Source organism: Lutra lutra, chromosome 3 (assembly GCF_902655055.1).
Source record: "Lutra lutra chromosome 3, mLutLut1.2, whole genome shotgun sequence".
Taxonomy (NCBI): Eukaryota; Metazoa; Chordata; class Mammalia; order Carnivora; family Mustelidae; genus Lutra; species Lutra lutra.
In genome coordinates this window covers 11,420,477-11,440,342 of record NC_062280.1, presented here as the reverse complement: position 1 = coordinate 11,440,342, position 19,866 = coordinate 11,420,477, and the positions used below count along the sequence as shown (strand labels likewise).

Genomic DNA, 19,866 nt, shown 5'->3' with positions numbered 1-19,866 from the left:
CATTGGTAAACCACAAGGAATCTTCCCTAGAGATCAGTGGCCTCTACCTCACAGTCTGAGGAGAAAACCCCTCTTTGATCATTTGACTTTGTTTACCCAGTTTGGACTTCAGGGTATAATAAACCATAATATGTCAGTGGTGTGGTAATCCTAGATATTTTGTCTTTTACCAGAATAGTTGATTATAATGCACTGCTTAAGATTTGCTTTCTATAAAAGGAATATTTGTACTTTTATGTGTTTGATTCTCAGAGTACAGTTTTCTCAAGTCCTGTTATTAAGTGGTTACGTCCAGAAAGCGAAAAATATGCTGAGGTAGTATTTTATTGGCGAACATCTAATATTTTCACTAACCATAACTGTCAGATTGTTCTGACTTCTGAGTGCCCCAACTGTAAAAATTATACAGAAAATGTGGCCTATCCTGGGATTCTGAATAGCCCATGTCAGGCCTCAAGCACATGGGTTACCTTCTCTCTTCGTTCTCCCCCCAAGTAGAGAATGTAATCCATACCCCCTTTCTCCATTAGTAATTTAAACCCACTTCTTTAAGGAACTTGGAAAACAACATAACTGCAGTGTCACTAGTTGTGTTAACACATAAATGCCATCACAATTATGGGGATTTTTTTTTTTTTTTTAATCTTAAACTGAGTCTTGGGTGAACTTTATCAGGAAGAGTATCTCTTTTTTATACCAGCAATTTTTGACTAGATTGGGTATATGCTTTTTAAAAATGGTACACGAAGATAGAAAAAGGAAAAATCCCTTTATAACCTACTCAGAATTAACATTTAGGAGAGGAACTTCTCCATAATGTATTCTAATCTTTCCTAACTTCTTTGTCTTCACTTTCATCTCCTCACTTGAAACATTGAATAGCATCCTCTGTCATTCTTAGTGTCATTTTTATATTTTAATTAGATGTTCATTCACATGAACATGAATTTGTGTTAAAACTTACATTTAAACACAACATATTTTTGTATTTTTCTCCATTTACCAGCTAAACAGCAGTAAGCATGTTTGTTACATGTTAGTCTCGGGTGTATGATTTGGGGGTCAGAGCTCAATCTCATACATTCACTTCCTCCTCTGACAAATAAATGCACTGGTGGCCTTTGGCATTGTGAGACTAGTTTGTTATTGTTTTTAAGAAACAAGAAGTCCAAAGGGTAGGAAGCGCTTTGATGATACCCTAATTATAGGATTTAAATAACTAGAGAACTTTGACATAGGACTACCAAGGCACATTAGACAATCTGTGTGTAAATCGGGGAGAGTAAGGGTTTATTTCACTGCTGTAGAAGCAGCTTGAACCACTCTTGAGCTTTACCTTAGGAATCATGACGGAAGTCTTCATTGACAGCTCTTGGCTGACTACATGATGTCTGTTCTTACAAAATGTATCTGTTCTCTGCTTCCATTTAACTTAACATGTTTTCACTTAAAAGGAATCAAAACTCTGCCCTGGTAAAACCTATTAGATGATATTTATTTATCAGAAGTAGTTGCTGTATTCTTTTCTTTTAAGCTTGGTTGGTTCTTTTAATACCATTATGAATTCCTGGTACGCAAGGCATCCTAACCTTTTACCCTTTTCATTTAGTTACCCTGGTGTCTTCCAGGTGACTTCAGAGCTTTTCTTTCATTCATGCTGGTGAAAAAGCCATTCTTTTCTTGATTATACCAATGAGACAAATCGTGTGTTCATTTAAAAATCAGAATCCCGGATCTGGTCATGTCTGTCTTACTCTTATCTCACTTTAACTCAAATATAGGGTCTCTAAAGACATTTAGATAATACCTGTACCTTGAATCTGGGCCTTACTCCGTGAATTTTTCAGCTCAACTTTGTGATTTGAGAAGACATTGGGAAAGGCAGTGGAGGTGTATGGGAACAGGGAAGAAATGAATGCTTATGGGGGTCAGGCAAATGAGATTGGGGTGGGTGGGCTGGGAGATGGTTTCCCAGGCAGAAGGACACATGGTCGTGGCCTGGACCATCCTGACGAGTTTATTCTTCCTGGATTCTCTCATGGATTAGGTCTGTCACATTTGTGGAATGGGTTTGGTCATGTTAGGCCCTCGATGGTCAAATAAATTAATTTAACAGATGATGCTGATGGAGGGAAAGGTATAATTGCCATTAGGTTCAAGATATGTCCATGTTTTGTCTTTCTTGGATTCTGCCAGGAGCGATTTTGTTTTATTTTGTTTTGTTTGTTTGTTTGTTTGTTTGTTTGTTTAATGTGGCATGGTACCTGTTTGAATGAGATACAGTCATCGTGAGACTGCTTAATTTCCCATTGGTCCGCTCACCTCCTTATATCGGAAAAGCAGCTCACCCAGCCACCTCCTCCTTATATCGGAAAAGCAGCTCACCCAGCCACCTCCTCCTTATATCGGAAAAGCAGCTCACCCAGCCACCTCCTCCTTATATCGGAAAAGCAGCTCACCCAGCCACCTCCGCCGTCTGCAGTGTTTGCCCATTCTTGCCACACCCAATAGTCGGATTAATGACCACAACATTCTTTTTTTGCCCTCCACACCATAGCAAAGTTGTTGGTATAGTTGTTCTCAATTTGTTACCAAAGAGGAAATGATATAAGCCAAAGGCTGTTTTAAGAACTATGCTTCCTCCATCCCCTAAGTTTATTTTAACAGATTATTGTGTCACAGTGTTTTTATGCTTTTATCTTTGACCAAAGTGTTTATTTTGAGAAACAATTATTAAACTGCATTAAAAACATACACGATGTTCCAATACCATCTTGGTTACAATATTAAAGGAAACTCAGACGAAGGCTGGATGAAATTGAACACATATTTCCATGTCAGACTTCCTACCATTTTGCTTGTTTGTATTGATTTCTCCTGACATGCTCTTCTTTTATTGAGCACTACTCTTTTTTAATTTTTTTCTTATTCTCTCTCTCTTTCTTTTTTCTTTCTTTTAAATCCCCTTCCTAGAACTGTATGTGCTAAGAGCAATTGTAAAAGGAGACCAACTTATATTAAAACTGCCTGGAGTCAAAATGTAATCTAACACCTGTAGAGTGCAATTTGTCATTGCTTCATGGATACTTATGTTTTTTTTGTTTGTTTGTTTTTGGTTGTTTTTTTTGTTTTGTTTTTTTGTTTTTTTTAATAACAGATTTCCTGAGTTTTGACCTTAGGATACTGTATAATCCAAAAAAAGCAACAAAACTAAACCATGGTTTTTAATAAGTCTTATAATAGAGTTAGGATGTGAAATTACATCTGTTAAGAGTCAACTCAAGTAACATCATTTGAAGTTAGAAATAGTGCTGAGTTGTTTATCTAGGAGAAGTTTTGCCTGCGAAAATTCAAGAGACCAATCATAATGCACGTACAATTTTTCGTATGCTCATTCTCCAAGACCTTCCCTGGTGACTTGGCACAAGTAAGGATGTTTTTAACTAAAGGGGCATTCTGCATTTTCTACTAAATGTTTTGTTTTCATTAGGAGAAAGACAGAGTTATCTATTGAGCATAATTCATGTAGTGGAGAGTTTTCAAACTTTTTGGTCTCACTATCCCCTTTCAGTCTTACTATTGAGGACTCCAGTAATAATGTATCTATCAATATTGGCCACATTTAAAATTAATTCTGAGAATGTTTTAAGTGTTTATTAATTTTAAAAATAATTGCAAATAACATATGTAAATGTTATATCTTTATGAAAAATAACTGTTTCGAAAACAAAAAAAATGAGAAGAGTTACCATTTTTATATATATATATTTTTGCAAATATTTTAAATATTTGGCTTAATGGATGAGAACTAGATTCTCATAATCACTTCTGCATTTAATCTGATACAATATGTGGCTTTGGTTGGAGTAAAAGAAATTCAAGCCTCACACAGACAAGTGATTAGGAAAGGGAGGAATATTTTAATAGCCTTTCCAGGTAATTGTGATATTTTTCTTTATTACTACAGAAGAACCTTGCAAATAGTAGTTTCGTAAAAGTTAGTTGCAAAGTGGAATCAAAGTGGTACTGATAAACTTGCATGCTTTATAATTCATTGGTCTGCCTTGCACTTTGGAAGGCAGCTATGCTCACCACTATACCACCAACGCTGCACTGCCTTGCACTTTGAATGGATCTTTTATCTACACATAATTTTGTAATAACATGCATTGGTCATTTGGAAAATATTGATTTACTGAGTGATGTGGATCTTCCAAATGCTAACACATTTCATTGTATGACTTCATTCATTCATTCATTCATTTATTATTTTAAAGATTTATTTATTTGAGAGCGGGTACAAGCAGGGGGAAGGGCAGAGCGGGGGAGGGAGAGAGAATCTCAAGCAGACTCCCCATTGAGTACAGAGCCTGACACAGGACTCAGTCTCAGGACCCTTAGATCTTGACCCGAGCCAAAATCAAGAGTCGACCCTCAACGACTGAGCCACCCAGGCACCCCCATTGTATGACATATTTAAAAATTTGGGGGCACCTGGTCATGATCCCAGGGTCCTGGGTTTGAGACCCACATCAGGCTCCCTGCTTAGTGGGGAGCCTGCTTCTCCCTCTCCTTCTGCCTGCTGCTCCCCTGCTGGTGCTCTCTCTCTCTCTCTCTCTCTCTGTCAAATAAATGAATAAAATCTTAAAATATAAATAAAAAATTTAAAAGATAAAAAAAATAAAATTCTTTGTTAAATTAACCACCAGTATCATCAGGAGAGTCTTTTAAGTATTGGGGAGCTGTTAAGCACATAGCAGCAGCTCCATGTTTTCCAAAATTTTAATTTTTCACTGGGAGGGTCAAATTTTATCATTGGCAAAAATACTCTCCGATTATTTTCTTCGAAGTGGCAGACTCACTTCATTTTTAAGAAAATGTCTGTCAGATACCTAAGTCTGAATAACCATAATTTGTTTGTCTGTTAGTTGTTCTTTCAAGTAAAAATGAGATTCCATGACGAAGGTGGCTAGATCAGCTTGCAAATCAGATAATCACAGAAGCATGCGTCTCAGGACCGCCATCCTCCCGCAGCATTCCATGCAAGAGCTTTATGTGCACTTCCCATTTCCTCACAGACTTTTAAAAAGAGGTATACTCAAGGGTTGAGTTTAATATAATTAATCATCTATTACTGCATCGTCAAGGACAGTCTTGAATGAAAGTGGCATTTTTTCTGGGCGCACGTGGCCATGAAGAGTACAGCTACCAGCGCGGTTTGGTGCCACTGACTTCATTTATTTTCACAGGCCAGCGGTTTTCCCACCGTTGCTTTTGTGCCATTGGTCTACATTTCAGCATGGCCCAAAAGGCAAATACTGTCTTAGTTTTGCCATGAAAATAGTTTTGATGTTCTGGAGCTCTTGACAGGGAATCAGGGTTTCCACGGGGCTCCATGGACCACATTTCGAGAACCACTGATAAAGTATGTGTTCCTAAAAGGATCCCAGGCTGTGCATATAGAAGGTGTCACCTTGAACGGGTCTATGACTATGAGATATAATTCCATGTGACAGATGCTTAAAAGGCAACTTCTCTGTGTTAGGGGCCATGTTAAAGAACAAAGATGTATGTAGCGTATGAGTGGAAGGAATAGGGAAACTTACTGGTAGACCTCCCCTCTTTGGAGTAGAAAAGAAAAACAGATCTCTGAATTTGTTGCTAATTTTTGTAATAAGCCTAACTGATAGAAAAATACATGAGGCATTATACTGCCAATTCTTAAATCCTCCTCGCGTTTTTTCATGGTAGTTATTACTTACAGAAGTCTTGCTTATGAGGAGAACTCTCCTAAGTACTTAGCATGCATTATCTCATGGAATCCTCATCACACTGGAAGGAAGATTTTACGGATTAACAAGCTCTGTGGCTTGCAAGGCTAGTAAGCAGATGTGCTTTTCAGGGTGGGGACTAGACTCGAAGCCAAAATTCTGTGACCCCAAAACTCCTCATAGCTTACATGCCATGCCATTAATATATGGGTTATACTGTGCCCTTTAGTTTTTTAAAAATAAATGATTAAAAAAATCATATTTGCTTTCAGATATCCAGTAGATATACATTCCTATGAGTGACAGTTTATTTACTTTTTAAACATAGTTTCGCTAAAATGTAATAATAACAAGTTATGCAAAACAAGCATAATAACTGGACTGAAAATAAAGAAGAAAGAATATGGAATTAAACCAGTAGAGCAGAACAAAGACGTACTGACCACTCACTGTGTGCCAGACATATGGTGTGCCAATATGGAGCTCGCAGTCCAGTGAGATCGATATATAATGGTTACCTTAATATTTATATTAATTAGCAACCATTAATGTGAAGTTCTTCCCACTGAATTTTGAGCCCAAATTAATTGTCTTAAATGCTGATTTGGTGGAAAACAGAATATTGGGGGTAGAGCTAGATTGCTAAAACCTAAATATCTCAGTTACATGATATTTTATATATAATGTATTTTAAAATGGCACCATTCACTCATTTATTTATTTAACAAATTCTAACTGAATTATACACAGGGGCTCTTCAGTTGTTCCAACCAATCATTCTCATTGCCTGTTAAATATATTTTCTCAGGACTCTTAGCGGAAGAATGCTTTTCTTTTGTGGATCAACTCTTTTACATTCTGTTGTTGTAGATGAGGTAAATTAAACAAGTAAAAATAATTCCAGTATTAATGCAAAATGAAGGCAGACAAAGGTCATCGCTGTTCTCATCGCTGGCTGGTGAGCGGCACTGGTTCAGGACCCGAAGCTCTGGGTGAAGCTCCGTCCTCTGGGTTAGGCTTGTCACAGAGATGTGGATGCGTCCACCTGGGAAAACTGTTGTTTTAACCTATTACTGGATCAGGCACCCTCTACAGTCACCTTTCTAATAATTTCTCATTTTCTCTATATAAAAAAGACCACAAAGTCTTGGCTTATTATAAGTAATCCAGTTCACCCCATAATGATACAGTGAATTATATACTTTCCTGAACTTAATCATTCAAGATCTCGCTTCCTTCCCTGCAGGCAAAAACCATTATACTTTACACATGGCTCCCAGCTGGTTTTCATTGAGGCCTTCAAAATCTATTTGAACACTGAGAGGTTTAAGAAGAGCTGCTTTATCTTTCTTAGTCGACTTTTGTCATGGTACCATTTTGTCCTTGTGTTTTCAAAAAATGTCCAGTTTTGAAGGCAGAGAAACAGCATGGGCCCATATTATGGCTGTGCTTTGTCACTGGGCAAGGAAGTTTGGGGTTTTATTGTGAAGTTGATGCGTCTTTTGAATATATTTACAACTCTTATTTCTTTGTCACTATTGTTATGTCCTTTTATATATGTAAATATCATATTTCGGCCCAAAGAGATTTCAGCAAGTAAATAAGGAATTTATTAGACTTTTAACTTTCTATTTGTTGATGTCCTATCCATAACTTATTCATCAACATTTAATTGTTGGTGATAGGACTACTTATTAGAAAGCTTTGTAAATTAATAGGTCCAGTTATAATAGAAACTCCATAAATATTTGATAAACTGACACTTTTTTTTTTACTCCTTTAACTAGGGTTCATTGTCTTCAACATATTTCCTTTCAGACATGATAAGCACGTCTGATGAAGAAGGCAGCCATCAGTTAAATGTAAATTAACTGTTCTCTTGAGGATAGAAGTATAAGTGCATTCTTTTGCACTGGTTGTTGTTATAATAGTGTTGCTATTCGGGACGGTCTTTGAAAATCCAGTGATAAATATTGAGTTTTTCTTACTTAGTATGTGGCTATATGAACATCTTTCTTCTGTTTAGCAATAGTGGCGGTTTCAAGCCCTACTACATTTCTGGGTAAATCAGAATATGATTGCAGTTCATTGAAGGCTTTCCATCACCTTAACAGTAGAATGCCAGGGTCTGGCCCTGGCGACCTCCTTCATCATTTTTCTCTGGCATAGGGGCTGTTCACCACTACTTCCTGTGATGGTGAAAATGTGCTGTCCCATATGGTATTGTGCAATGTGGCAATCGAGCACGTGAAATGTGGCTCATACCACTGAGGAACTAAGCCTTGTTTTGCTTCTAGTTTTAATTAATTTAACAAAATACAAGTAGCCCCACGTGCCTAGTGGCTGTTGCACCTCAATGTGCCACCTTCCTTGATGTTTTTCAAATATATCGAATATATTCCTCCCTATCATGCTACGGTTTCCTTTGCCTGGAATGTTCTTCTTCATGGCTTGCCTGGCTTCCTTCAGACCTTTGCTCACGTGCAGCCTCCTTAAGGAGCCTTCCTTGAGTCACCGTATCTAAAGTGACTTTCCCTCTCCCCAGTTCTCCTCCTTTTGCATTACTCAATTTTTTGCTTATAGTATTTATTACTACTTGGTATTTAATTTATGTCTGTCATCTCAAAGTCTAGAGAGTTTGTTCAATTTTCTTATGTAATCTTGCTAACAGAAGGCAGGGGAACGTGAATGCTCAAGGGAATGGGATTTCAAATCAGACAGACATGTTTTGGAAACCAGTTCTACTTTTAAGCTATATGGCCTAATACAGATTACCTCTACCCTCTCTGAACTCCAGTTTTCTCATCATAAAAGAAGGGCAAAAATAATCTGCCTGCAGGATTACTGTGAAAATAAATAAAATTAGGTAAAACTAATGTATTTTTAGCATTTAGGCCAGTGTTCAGCTCATGAACTTCACATGAATGCTACCATCTATTACTGCTTCTACTGCTCCTACCACTGCTGTTATTCTCAAAGATCCTCAGCTATTCCCATGCTATGAACACTGATTGTCATATTGAAAAATTGACAAGAGAAGCTATGAAATAGAACTCTCTGTAGAAATTACCAGAGATGAATTGTTAACTAATTTAAGTTCAGTTGTGATGGAAGAAAAATCTATACCAAAATAGAGCTAGAATGAATGATCAGGCTTATTTGCAAAGGTCAAAAGTGAAGGGATGGATGGCTATCTTTACAGAAGGATATATTCCATCATTTGGGGAAATCATGTGAAGAGAGATGGTGGGCATTAGGAATAGAAAGGGTCAACTACTGGGCCCGTTTTGAAAAAAGAGGGAAAAGGATGAATCTGGAAAGTTTGTGGACTTGGGCAGTTTCTTTTACTTCAATATCTGGGAAGATGCTCCATTCACAACCTTAACTTCAAGAAAAGTCCCAGAAAACAGTAAATCTAGTTGTGTGAAGAAAGAACTCATTAGAAAAGAACATATATCTCGATTCATTTGGCAGGTCATTCTCTGTCTTGGTTGAAGTAAATTTTGTGGTTTAAAGAAAAAAAAAAAAATCAGCCAGAAAATAGATGCCTGAATTATCACATGAGCTGAAGAACAGGATGACCTCTTGGCCCATCCAGCAGGAATCAATGGCCTGGCCTCTCACTTAAGTTACTCAGGGAGTGTGGTGGGGACAGGAAGCAGACTTGATTCATCTAGTGAACCAACAAGGAAATTTGAGCATCTCTGAGAAATTCAAACAGAAAAACTAGAATTCAGTTAAATGGGAGTTCAGAAACTTGTCCTATGAAGAGGAGGCTAGAAGAGTTGACATTATTTATTCAAGATATAAGAAAATGAAGAAAAGTTCCTGCCATTTAGATGGGAGGATTTTAAGATGGGGTTGCATTGATCGTCCTTTCTCAGAAAGATGGTTTTGTAAGCATTAGGCTTTACTCTATAATTCCTTGATTGTCATAATAAAAAGCCACTGCAGTTGGTTAGTGAGAAAATCTATGTAGTGATTTTTTTTCCTTTTGTTTTGTTTTTTTTCTTTCTTTCTTAAAAATTGTCAGCACACGATAAACAACTTTCTGCCTGGGTGGCTCAGTCGGTTAAGTGTCTGCCTTTGGTTCAGGTCATGATCTCAGGGTCCTGGGAGGGAGCCCTGCATTGAGCTCTCCCTTCAGCGGCAGGTTTGCTTCTCCCCTCCCTCTGGGATCTCTGTTGCTTTCACTCTCTCTCAAATAAAAAAATATAATCTTAAAAAAGAAAAAAAGAAAAGACCTTGGAATGAAGCTAGCTGGAACAGAACCTAGGGCATCTTTCGGTCTCAGGTCTTAAACGCCTATTGTAGTTGAAAGGGAATGACAGCCAGTGTGGCCGTGTGACTGAGAAAACTCAGGCAGGCCCTTTTGCGAACTTGTAAGGCAGTTTCACTTTAGAGCTGCTCGTTTTGTCGTTCTGGCTTTTGACGGCGCTCTACTTATCTGCTTAAAGATGCTCAAAATGTCACTTACGCTTCTTCCTGTAAATATTGTCATGCCACCCAACTCACTGTACAATATCGTCTGACCAGAAATAAAACATTTCTCTTTGTATATCGTTTCTGTCGCTGTTGGTTCTACAAGAACCATCTCCTCTTCTGTGATGGGCGGTGATGTTACTGTTGTCCCTCGGAAACCCACTTTCTCACACTGACAGGTCACCGTGTTTATAATTTCCAATGTAAAGGGTTTTCTTGAGGTGCTGCCTATTTCCAGGTTCTCTTTCTCTCTCTCTCTCTCTCTTTTTTTTTTTTTTGTTAAAGATTTTGTTTATTTATTTGAGAGAGCGCATGAGCAGGGGGAAGGGCAGAGGGAGAGGAACAAGCAGACTCCATGCCAAGCAGGGAGCCTGATGCGGGACGCAATGCCAGGACTCTGGGATCATGACCTGAGTGGAGGGCAGACGTTTAGCCAACTGAGCCACCCAGGCACCCTCCAGAGTATTCTTGATCCAGATACCACCTTACTGAGGAACCGTGAGGATTGAGTAAACCAGTCTGGGTAAAGTTGTTAGTGCTGCCTGGCCCAGCATAAGCGTCCGGTAAGTGGCCATGCCTGGCCCAGCATAAGCGTCCGGTAAGTGGCCATGCCTGGCCCAGCAGAAGCGTCCGGTAAGTGGCCATGCCTGGCCCAGCAGAAGCGTCCGGTAAGTGGCCATTCTTACCGTTGTTGCCCTGCTGTTTCATGTGTGGCTTCTCTGCTTCCATGTGTTAGCAATGCAAGAGTCTGTGAAAGGAGAGGTGAAGGCGGCCAGTTGGTTGGACCTAGGAGAAGAACGAACCCGATCATGCAGAAAGATTATAGTAACTTCAAAGTCTAGTTTTGGAAAATCTCTTTAAATCTAACCAGTGCAAAATGGAAAACCCCTAAAGAACCAATCTAATTATTTAACTAAATGGAACCATTATGCTGACTTTTACTACAGAAGGCAAGCATAATTTAGAAAATGGGGCATTTTAATTCTCTTTTGTTTTCCAATTAACGCAATTGCCCTAATAGGAGGTACTCGTGCTTGAGTATATAGGTTCTTTGAGTACATATTTCATATATAATTTCAGTGCCTCTCTCTCTTTCTCTTTCTCACCAAAAAAACAAAATCCTCACCTGTTGACATAGGGATCCATTTATTACAATGGTCAGGCTTCCCAGATTATGACCTCAGAGCAAATATCTTCTGCCATCAAAGTGCCCTGAACAGGCCCATAGCACAACTCTACATTCCCTTCCGGCTATAATTAGGATGTTGAAGTAACAGAGCTCTCAGATTTTTGCTGATGTCAGCTTACCACAGCAGACCACATGAATTTACTCTTAGTTGAAATTAGTAAAGCAAATGCCAAGAACATTCATTTTAATTGGTCAACAGTATATGGACCTTTAGTGCCACTGTTTGATGGTCCTGTGTTTCAGATTTCTTTCTGTCACCGCCATCAGCTCATTGTGATGGATATTCTTATTCGCATTTGATTATTCTTTTTATTATTATTTTGATTGTTATGTGATTGCTAATTATTGTTTGAAAAGTTTCGTCTTCTTCTGCTTGTCCTTACCTTATTTAGGTAACAATCTCATGTGCCCTAATATTTTCTAAATTCCATATAACAGACTGACGTTTTCACATTGGTAAGGAATTGTATTCTCATCAGATGGTCCCTGAGACTGGAAGAGGTGGTGGAATTTTTTTTTCTTAGATGCTTGCTTTGATGTTGCTATTTCATAGCCAAAAAGAGAAAATGGTTCTTGTGGGTAGCGTGTGGCCGTGGTCGTAACAGGGATGGGGATGGATGGTGACATACCATTGACTCTTTAATGTAAATAGATGTGTTTTCTTCTGTACCGATGGGACCGATTTCCCCCTGGACTCTGGAAAATGTGTGCTTTGTTGCTCTAACATGAAAGAGACTGCATAAAATAGGAGAGAATGGTAAAAAGAGAAATGTAGGTTTTTTAAAATGTGAACTCAACTATGCTTAAAGGCTCTGGGAGGACCCAGAAAGTTAGGCACTGATTTGAGAATAGGAAATGTGGTCCTTGTCTTTGGAGCTGACATAATACTATTTACTACGGACCATCCCAGAAACCTTTTAATTATGTACTATTGCTGCTGGTTTTGTAAAATGTGACTAGTGGCTGAGGCTCCTTTCCAAGATCCAGCAGTCCTCTCTCCTCACCATGAAGACCAGCTCACGTAGGCCCATGACGGGAGCAGGAGCAAGCTGTTAGGACAGTCTCCTCCATAGAGCTTTCTCTCTTTGGTCAAATTGAAGAGGTTCTTAAATAAATATTAAAATGGGAAATTACTTCCTGCAGAGAGACGATGTTGAAGAAGCAGTTAATGAAGACCAAGAATAAGCTTGCCCAACTAGGGTCACCTGACAAAAACAGAAACAGTTCAGTTACAGGTTTGGTGTCCTTTATTCAAGGAAGACAGTCCGGGATTGGGAAGAATTGTGGCACCTCACAAACAGTGGAACACCGTGCCTGAACTTGGGGCAAGATCAGGTTTTATGGATCATTACAAGTGGCAACACAAACAGGGCACGGGTGGCCAGGGTTGCATACCTGACCTTATTTAGAAAGGTCAAAGAACAAGAAGGTGAGGAGCCCTGAGTTGGCTTGGTGTTTGGGGATTGGCCGACAAGAAGTCCTGTGCTTCTGGTCAAGGGGCGCGATTACAGGAACTGGAAAGTTCAGTCTGCTGATACGGTGCCATGGGCAAGAGCAGCTCTGTCTTGGGTCTAGAAATTTATTTAAACACTAGAGGCTTTTTCTGTTTTGTTTAGTTTTCCTTTTTTAGTAAGTGGGGAATATGTAGGGCTAAAAAAGAAATTTAAGTTAATTACAACAACTAGAAAACCTGAACAATTAAGGATTAAAAAACAAATTAGGGAGTGTGTGCAAAACAGAATATTAATAGTTTGTGGTGATATTGAGGTCCACCTATGTGAGTTTAAAATAGCCATTTAAAATTCTTCATTTAAGAAAAATGTTATATCTTTAAGTTAATTTGGAAATCTTCGTATTTTTAAAAAACATTATTTAAGGATCAATATCAGGGCTGAAAGAAAATAAAAGTTCTTCCTAATTTTATGAATTATTGATTTTCTGACTGAAATACCAACTAATTCTCTGTTCCACTCTTAAGGGTAATTATGAGGCTGATGGTAATAATTACTATCATTTCTTGGATGTTAGCCCTAAGCTTGAGGTGGATAAACTATGGCCCATGGCCAAATCCAATCTACCACCTGTTTTTGTAAATAAAGTTTTTTTGGAACAAAGCCACTCTCATTTGCTTATATATTACTTATGGCTGCTTTCACATTACAAAAAGAGAGTTGAGTCATTGCAACAGAGATGGTATGGCCCTGCAAAACCTACAATATTTACTATATGGCCCTTTACTGAGAAAGTTTGTCAACCTCTGATTTAAGGTAAGCACTATTCATTGCATATACTATGTTACTTAATTCTTACAACATCTCTAGGAAGTCAGTGTCTTATCCTTCTTTTATAGATAATGAAATTGAGGTTTAAAGATGTTAGTGCCTGGTACAGGGACGCCCAATTAAGTGGAAGATTCTGGACTTGAACCCGTGAGGTCTGATTGTAGAGTCTACACTCCGAGTTCCATTTCTTTGCACTCAGGCTTTAGAGAGGTGGTGTGATCACCCTGGTTAACTGGGGGGGAAGGCTCTGGAGCCAGACTGAATGCAAATGACCTGGGGCAACAAATGACTTAACTTCTTTGTGCCTCGGGATATAAATGTCAGCACACCTTTCTGTTATTAATCTCTTGTTTTGTAAATGAGATTCTGAATCTCCAGAAATTGTTTCAAGTTTGCCAGAGACCTGAATTTACAAATGACTACAGCACTGCATTCAGAAGGTAGACAGGCCACACACACTTCAGAGGGATGATGGCTTTTGAAAGGTGAAATCCTGAGTCAAATGTTCAATTTTTTTTTTTTTCTTAATTTTAATTATCAGGTCCTGCACAGACAGCAGTCTCAGCCGGCCAAGGAGAGCTCCCCGCCCAGAGAAGAAGCTCCTCCCCCACCTCCTCCCACGGAAGACAGTTGTGCCAAAAAGCCCCGTTCTCGCACAAAGATCTCCCTGGAAGCCCTGGGGATCCTCCAAAGCTTTATTCATGATGTGGGCCTGTACCCTGATCAGGAAGCTATCCACACGCTTTCTGCGCAGCTGGATCTCCCCAAACACACCATCATCAAGTTCTTCCAGAACCAGCGGTATCACGTGAAGCATCACGGGAAGCTCAAGGAGCACCTGGGCTCCGCGGTGGACGTGGCCGAGTATAAGGACGAGGAGCTGCTGACGGAGTCCGAGGAGAACGACAGCGAGGAAGGCTCCGAGGAGATGTACAAAGTGGAGGCCGAGGAGGAAAATGCCGAAAAGAGCAAGGCGGCGCCTGCTGAAATTGACCAGAGATAATGTGAACTCCTACCAGGCCAAGCAATACGTCGGTCCAAGGATTTTCCGTTTTAATTTCTTTAAAAGCATTTTCTTCCTTTTTTTTTTTTTTTTGCTTTATTTTATCTTATTTTTGTCTCCTTTTTTTGTCTGTTTTGTTTTTCTTACCTTTTTTGACATTTCTTCGTTGCACAGGATACACCTATAGACTGAATAAGTTCAGTATTTCCGAATCAGACATCGCCTTGGCAAAGACACTCAAGTGTTACACTTTTACAATTGACTGGATCATAATAATTATAATCACAGGAGACTCTGCCTTCATTATCCTTGCACTTAGGGAAGAGACATCAGGCAAGTTCCAGGATGAAAAGATCTACGAAATAAATGAAGGAAGCTACAAGTGTGTGTGTATATGTATATGTATATATCTATATATTTACATATATATATTAAATTGCATGGGACAGAGAACTTTACAATCCGAAAGAATAGACTGTGAAATGAGTTCTTAAAGAAGAGACTTGTTTATGTATTTAAAAAAAAAAAAAAAAAAAAACACTTCACAGTGAGTCGCTTTGGCTTTTTGATAAACTGCGGCCTGCTCTCAGGGTGGGGTGACTATTTTTGAATTCCTATTTATTTTCTGTGTTCGTCCCTGATTTTTTTTTTTTTTTAATTCTATGGCTTCCTATCTGGCAGCTTGATGGGTAATTTTTGAGGTATGTATTTAACAAAATAAATCAACACTGCCAAAAAGAAAGAAGAAAGTAAAGTGGAAAAGAAATCAGGGCACCTTAAAATGATACAAGTCAAATTGCTCTTAAGACACAATGCACACTTAAAATGACTCGATATGTTCCGTTATTCAACTTGTCATTCCTGTAGTGAACAGATGCATTTCTGTGGAATTCCAAATGAATAAAACTGTAATTCAGTACAGAGAAAACTTGTCCTTTAAGTGCAGTCTTGATAAAATGACATTTTGACGTTGGACGTATGGAATTCATAGTACGAGCCACGTTTTATTGTGAAACTTATTTACCTGTTCGTGGCTTCAGATTTTAAAATTAATAAGCCTGCTCATTTAAAAGTTGTTTGTTGTTGCTGTTTTCTCTTTTTTTCTTTCTTTCTCTCTTTTTTTTAAAAATAGAAAATAGTTCAATGTAATGTTAAGTTAGAAAAGAAGTCGCTGCCCACTTAAAGGGGTTCCCTCTCCCATAAACCTCCATCCTTCCGTCTCCCAAAAGATGTTTCTTAATTTCTGTTTCACTTGGGGCTTCCTCTTCTTTGTACACATTCCATCCACTTCACCAAACGTCTGTGGTCCCTGCTGTCATGCCTCCTCCCTTCCCCGGTATGGCAGCCTGAACAAGAACCCGTTTTCGAATCATTGTGCAGCTCCAGGCAGTAGAGTAAGCGAAGCGATTTCAGTTGGAATCACCTACTCGTCATAAACGGAAACATCTTCTCAGTTACCTACATAGCGATGACCTTACGTAAAGCAGAACTAATACCGACTGGCTGTGCAGCGGAACGAGCATTAAAGCTGCAGTCTACTATGGGTCTCCAGACCTCCTGTGGCTTCCTCTCAGAAGCATCACTAGCATTACTTCCCACTTCTCCTTAGAGTAATTGCAAGAGGTGACCTCACCTTCGGGACCCGATCCCTGCTTCGCGCGGCCATCAAACAGTCCCACCTGGTTGGATTTTTTTGGAGTTGTGCTCTCATGCAACCTTGTCAAAGACCTCATGCAATATCACTTTGAAAGTTATTTTCTGTTTACTACACAAACATTGTAATATAACTGTTAATACTATTTATATATTTGAAAGGTATAAAAGGTAGGAGTTAAAAAAAAAACCTCTATGTGTAGATATTAACTCAGAACTTACACTATACAGGGAGAAGACATGTTGCAATACAAGCTAATTCTAGCTGCTCAGTAACCTCTGGAGGTTTGAAAGGGACATTTTCCTGTACTTTTTCAGATAACGATGTCAAAACATTCTCTTGACGCGAGCGTCACGTACCTTTGCAAAAGGATGGTGGTTTGCAGTTAAGGCCTGGGCCCGTCCTTCTGCTTCTGTAGTATGCTGCAGCTTTAATCTGAAAGTCCACGCTTGCTGCTTGCTGATCTCCGAGTTACTCTTTCCAAATTGTCTTCTTACACTGTTGCTGAAGGTCACTCTGTACACGTAATGGAAACTGATTTTGCCAAGCTCTTACAAGGTGGTTCATCTATCGATGGCATCCGCATTTGGTATCTTTTACACTTCAACCAAAAATTTATTAGGTATTTTTCAATGCTAAGTCTTGCCTTTTATTTTTTAATTTCACTGCCGAGTTTGCAGTGATTCTAAGTGAATCTGTGGGCATTTTAGCCTGTGGTCTTGCCAGATCTTTGCGAATTACAATGCATATATGTCTATTTATTCAATATCTGTCATATAATATCTATTTGGAAGAAGAAACTTTCTCTTGTAGTGCCTCTTGACAAAGCACAATTTCCCGCCTTTTTTTTTTTTTTTTGTGAAATGAAAAAAACAAATTGTGTTTTATTGCGGTATCAACAATGTGAATAAGGATTAACATATTGTAAATGTTCTTTTTTCCATGTAAATCAACTATCTTTGTTATCACTAAGTGATAATTAATTTTTAACTTATGTGCATTGTTAGGCTGTTAGAATTTTTTGGTTGTTAAAATAAAACGCATTCAATAAATATGACTTCGTTTGTCAAGTATTTTACTGGGCATTGCTTTCTTTCCCATTTAATTTTTCATGTGGACTGAGACCCGGTGAGTGTCAGGAAGAGCCAGCTCCCTTATTTTAGAAATAAGGGAGCAGCACCCACAATTACAGATGTTTGCGTCCTGTACGAGGCATGGAGTTAATTGTACGTGTGAATGCGTGTGCATCCCTGTGTGTTTGGAAATGCACGCATGCTCACATTCGGAGCTGGCAACCAGGAAGGCCATTGCGCCAACGTTTTGTCGTATACAAACAAAATTCAAATGTATAAAGATATATTTATGGGCTTGCTTCTTTATTTTTCTAGTGAATATTTTCTGTTTATAATTAAAAACCCACAAATGACTGCGTGTCAGGAAACTTTTGGAGCACATATGTCCATGGTTAATGGACATAATAAAAGTCTTTTATATTTAGAGCTGGGGTACCATAATGTGTGCATAGAGGAATGCCGGAAGGATTGATGTATCTGAGAAATGTGTGAAAATGATTTTTTAGAAAGTGCTTACAATGGAAAAAATTGCTCAAAAGACTAAAGTTTTCTTAGCTTCAGAACTGGCAAAGAGAAAGTCAATTAAAAAGTGATTTTATTTTCTTTTGATATTGTAAATTGTCTTTGTGTGTGTGTGTGTGTGTCTGTGTGTGTGTCTGGGTGTGTGTGTGTTTTGCATTTGCTTGACATACAGATGTGATTTTTCTTTCCTTTCTTCCTTAGTTTCACTTGCCTTTTTTTTAGTTAACAGCTCACAGACCACGTAGATAGGTTTTAAGGACAGTTTGTGAATCCTGGATATTTCCAGGAAAGCAGATGGCCTCAAAGCACAGAGTTCTGAAGGTTTTTAAAGAAAAATTAGAGGCTCAAGACAAAGCAAAACACAGTATTTATGCAGATGTAAATGAATTCTGCGTTGGGGTTAAAGACTTGTGTAAGATAACTGACTTTTAGCACAAATAACTTCTACATGCACGAGGTTGTGTTTTTATGGGTCCTGCTTCACCACAGGTCACAAAGTGAAGAGTGCGAGGCTCTGCCCACAGATGGATTGGCTTTTGCCAGAAGGCAGTCTCTGTGCGAGCAACTTCCATTTCCAAGGAGTGAGAGGTTTCATGACTCTCTGTGTTAAGTTCTACTGTAACATCTGAGAGCCATCACTCCGTTGGTTGAGTTTTTGTCTTTTTAAAGTTTTTCTTAGAGGAGATCTTTTCCTTTACACTGTTGTTTCCCTTTCTATAAAGATTTAAACAAAGATTTAAAAGTCCCTACATTTTTTTCTAAAGGCCCATTATGGCACAATGAGACAGTAAACGTTTATTAAACATGTCCTCTGTGTCAGATGATTTGCTAGGAACTGAGGTGACAAGGGAAAAATATATGACTTGATGTTCTCCCTTCAAGGAGAACTTATAACTTATTGGAAAGGTTTAATATAGTCCAGGAAAAGTGAACTAGTCATACATGTGGTTGTCTCCAGACCGAGATTTATTTGTTTGGTGACTGGTACAAACATGTGCTATGAATTTGGAGAAAGAAATGATAATTATTTGTGAGCTGGGATGGTCTTGAAAGGTGGATCACTTAGCATTGGCTGCATATAGTAGGGGGCGAAGTAATTATAATGCAGACAAGGTAAAAATTTACGTTTCTTATAAGAAAGCAATTGCTGAGGTCGGGTGATTTCGTGAAGTTTGTCAGGGACTCACACACACCCAGCTTCGCTTTTACTGGTGTTCCCACGTTCCTTCTTTCTCATGGTCCAAAAAGACTGCTAGAGCTCTCACCATCACACCCACCTTCCAGACACTGAGATGGGAGGAGGAGTAAAGAACGCCATACTCCTTTTCTTTTGTGGAGGCTTCTTCAAGCTGTACACCTGAACGCAAGGGAGACTTGTAAGCGTTTCTAGCTGCAGCATTAACTCCAGAGAGAAGGAGCAATGTGGGTATTGGCTCGGCACCTAACAGCCTCTGCCACAGAGGATAAAGGGAAAGATGTTGAGTGTAACTGATAGGAAGGAAGATGATAAGGGAAAGGCGCGTTTGCTCTGCTGTTACTCCCTGTACCTTGTACCTTCTCTTCAGTACCCAGAGCTCATACCCCGGCCAAATCTGAGGATCAGCCCAGGTGTCACTTCTTCCAGGAAGCCCTTCTTGAACTGCTGGGCCAGTGTGCTCACAAATCCTTCTATGCTCATAGAAGCATAGGCGCCCAGGTGTCCCACCGTCACAGGACTGCCACAGGACCTGTGGCACATTGTGGTTGCTGTGGTTGGTGTGGAATCTTTCTTTGCATTTGTCCATGCAGAGGACAGGGGTAGGTGGGGGAAGTGACACAGGTCCTGTGGAGCGAGGAGGGACAGTGTTTCTCGGGATGAGCATGCCCCCAGGACAACCCAGGCCTGGCACG

At 39.1% G+C, this 19,866-nt stretch overlaps 1 protein-coding gene across 3 annotated transcripts in view; it reads left to right on the top strand.

Moving 5' to 3' along the window:
• SATB2 (SATB homeobox 2) overlaps positions 1–17,326 on the top strand; it is a 189,280-nt gene extending 171,954 nt beyond the window's left edge. For all 3 annotated transcript variants that reach the window (XM_047722385.1, XM_047722386.1, XM_047722384.1), the window contains one exon: positions 14,266–17,326. In XM_047722385.1, the coding sequence (XP_047578341.1) occupies positions 14,266–14,727 (462 nt within the window). In that variant the 3' untranslated portion in view covers positions 14,728–17,326. The remainder of the gene's footprint in view (positions 1–14,265) is intronic.
• The last annotated feature ends 2,540 nt before the right edge of the window (positions 17,327–19,866 follow it).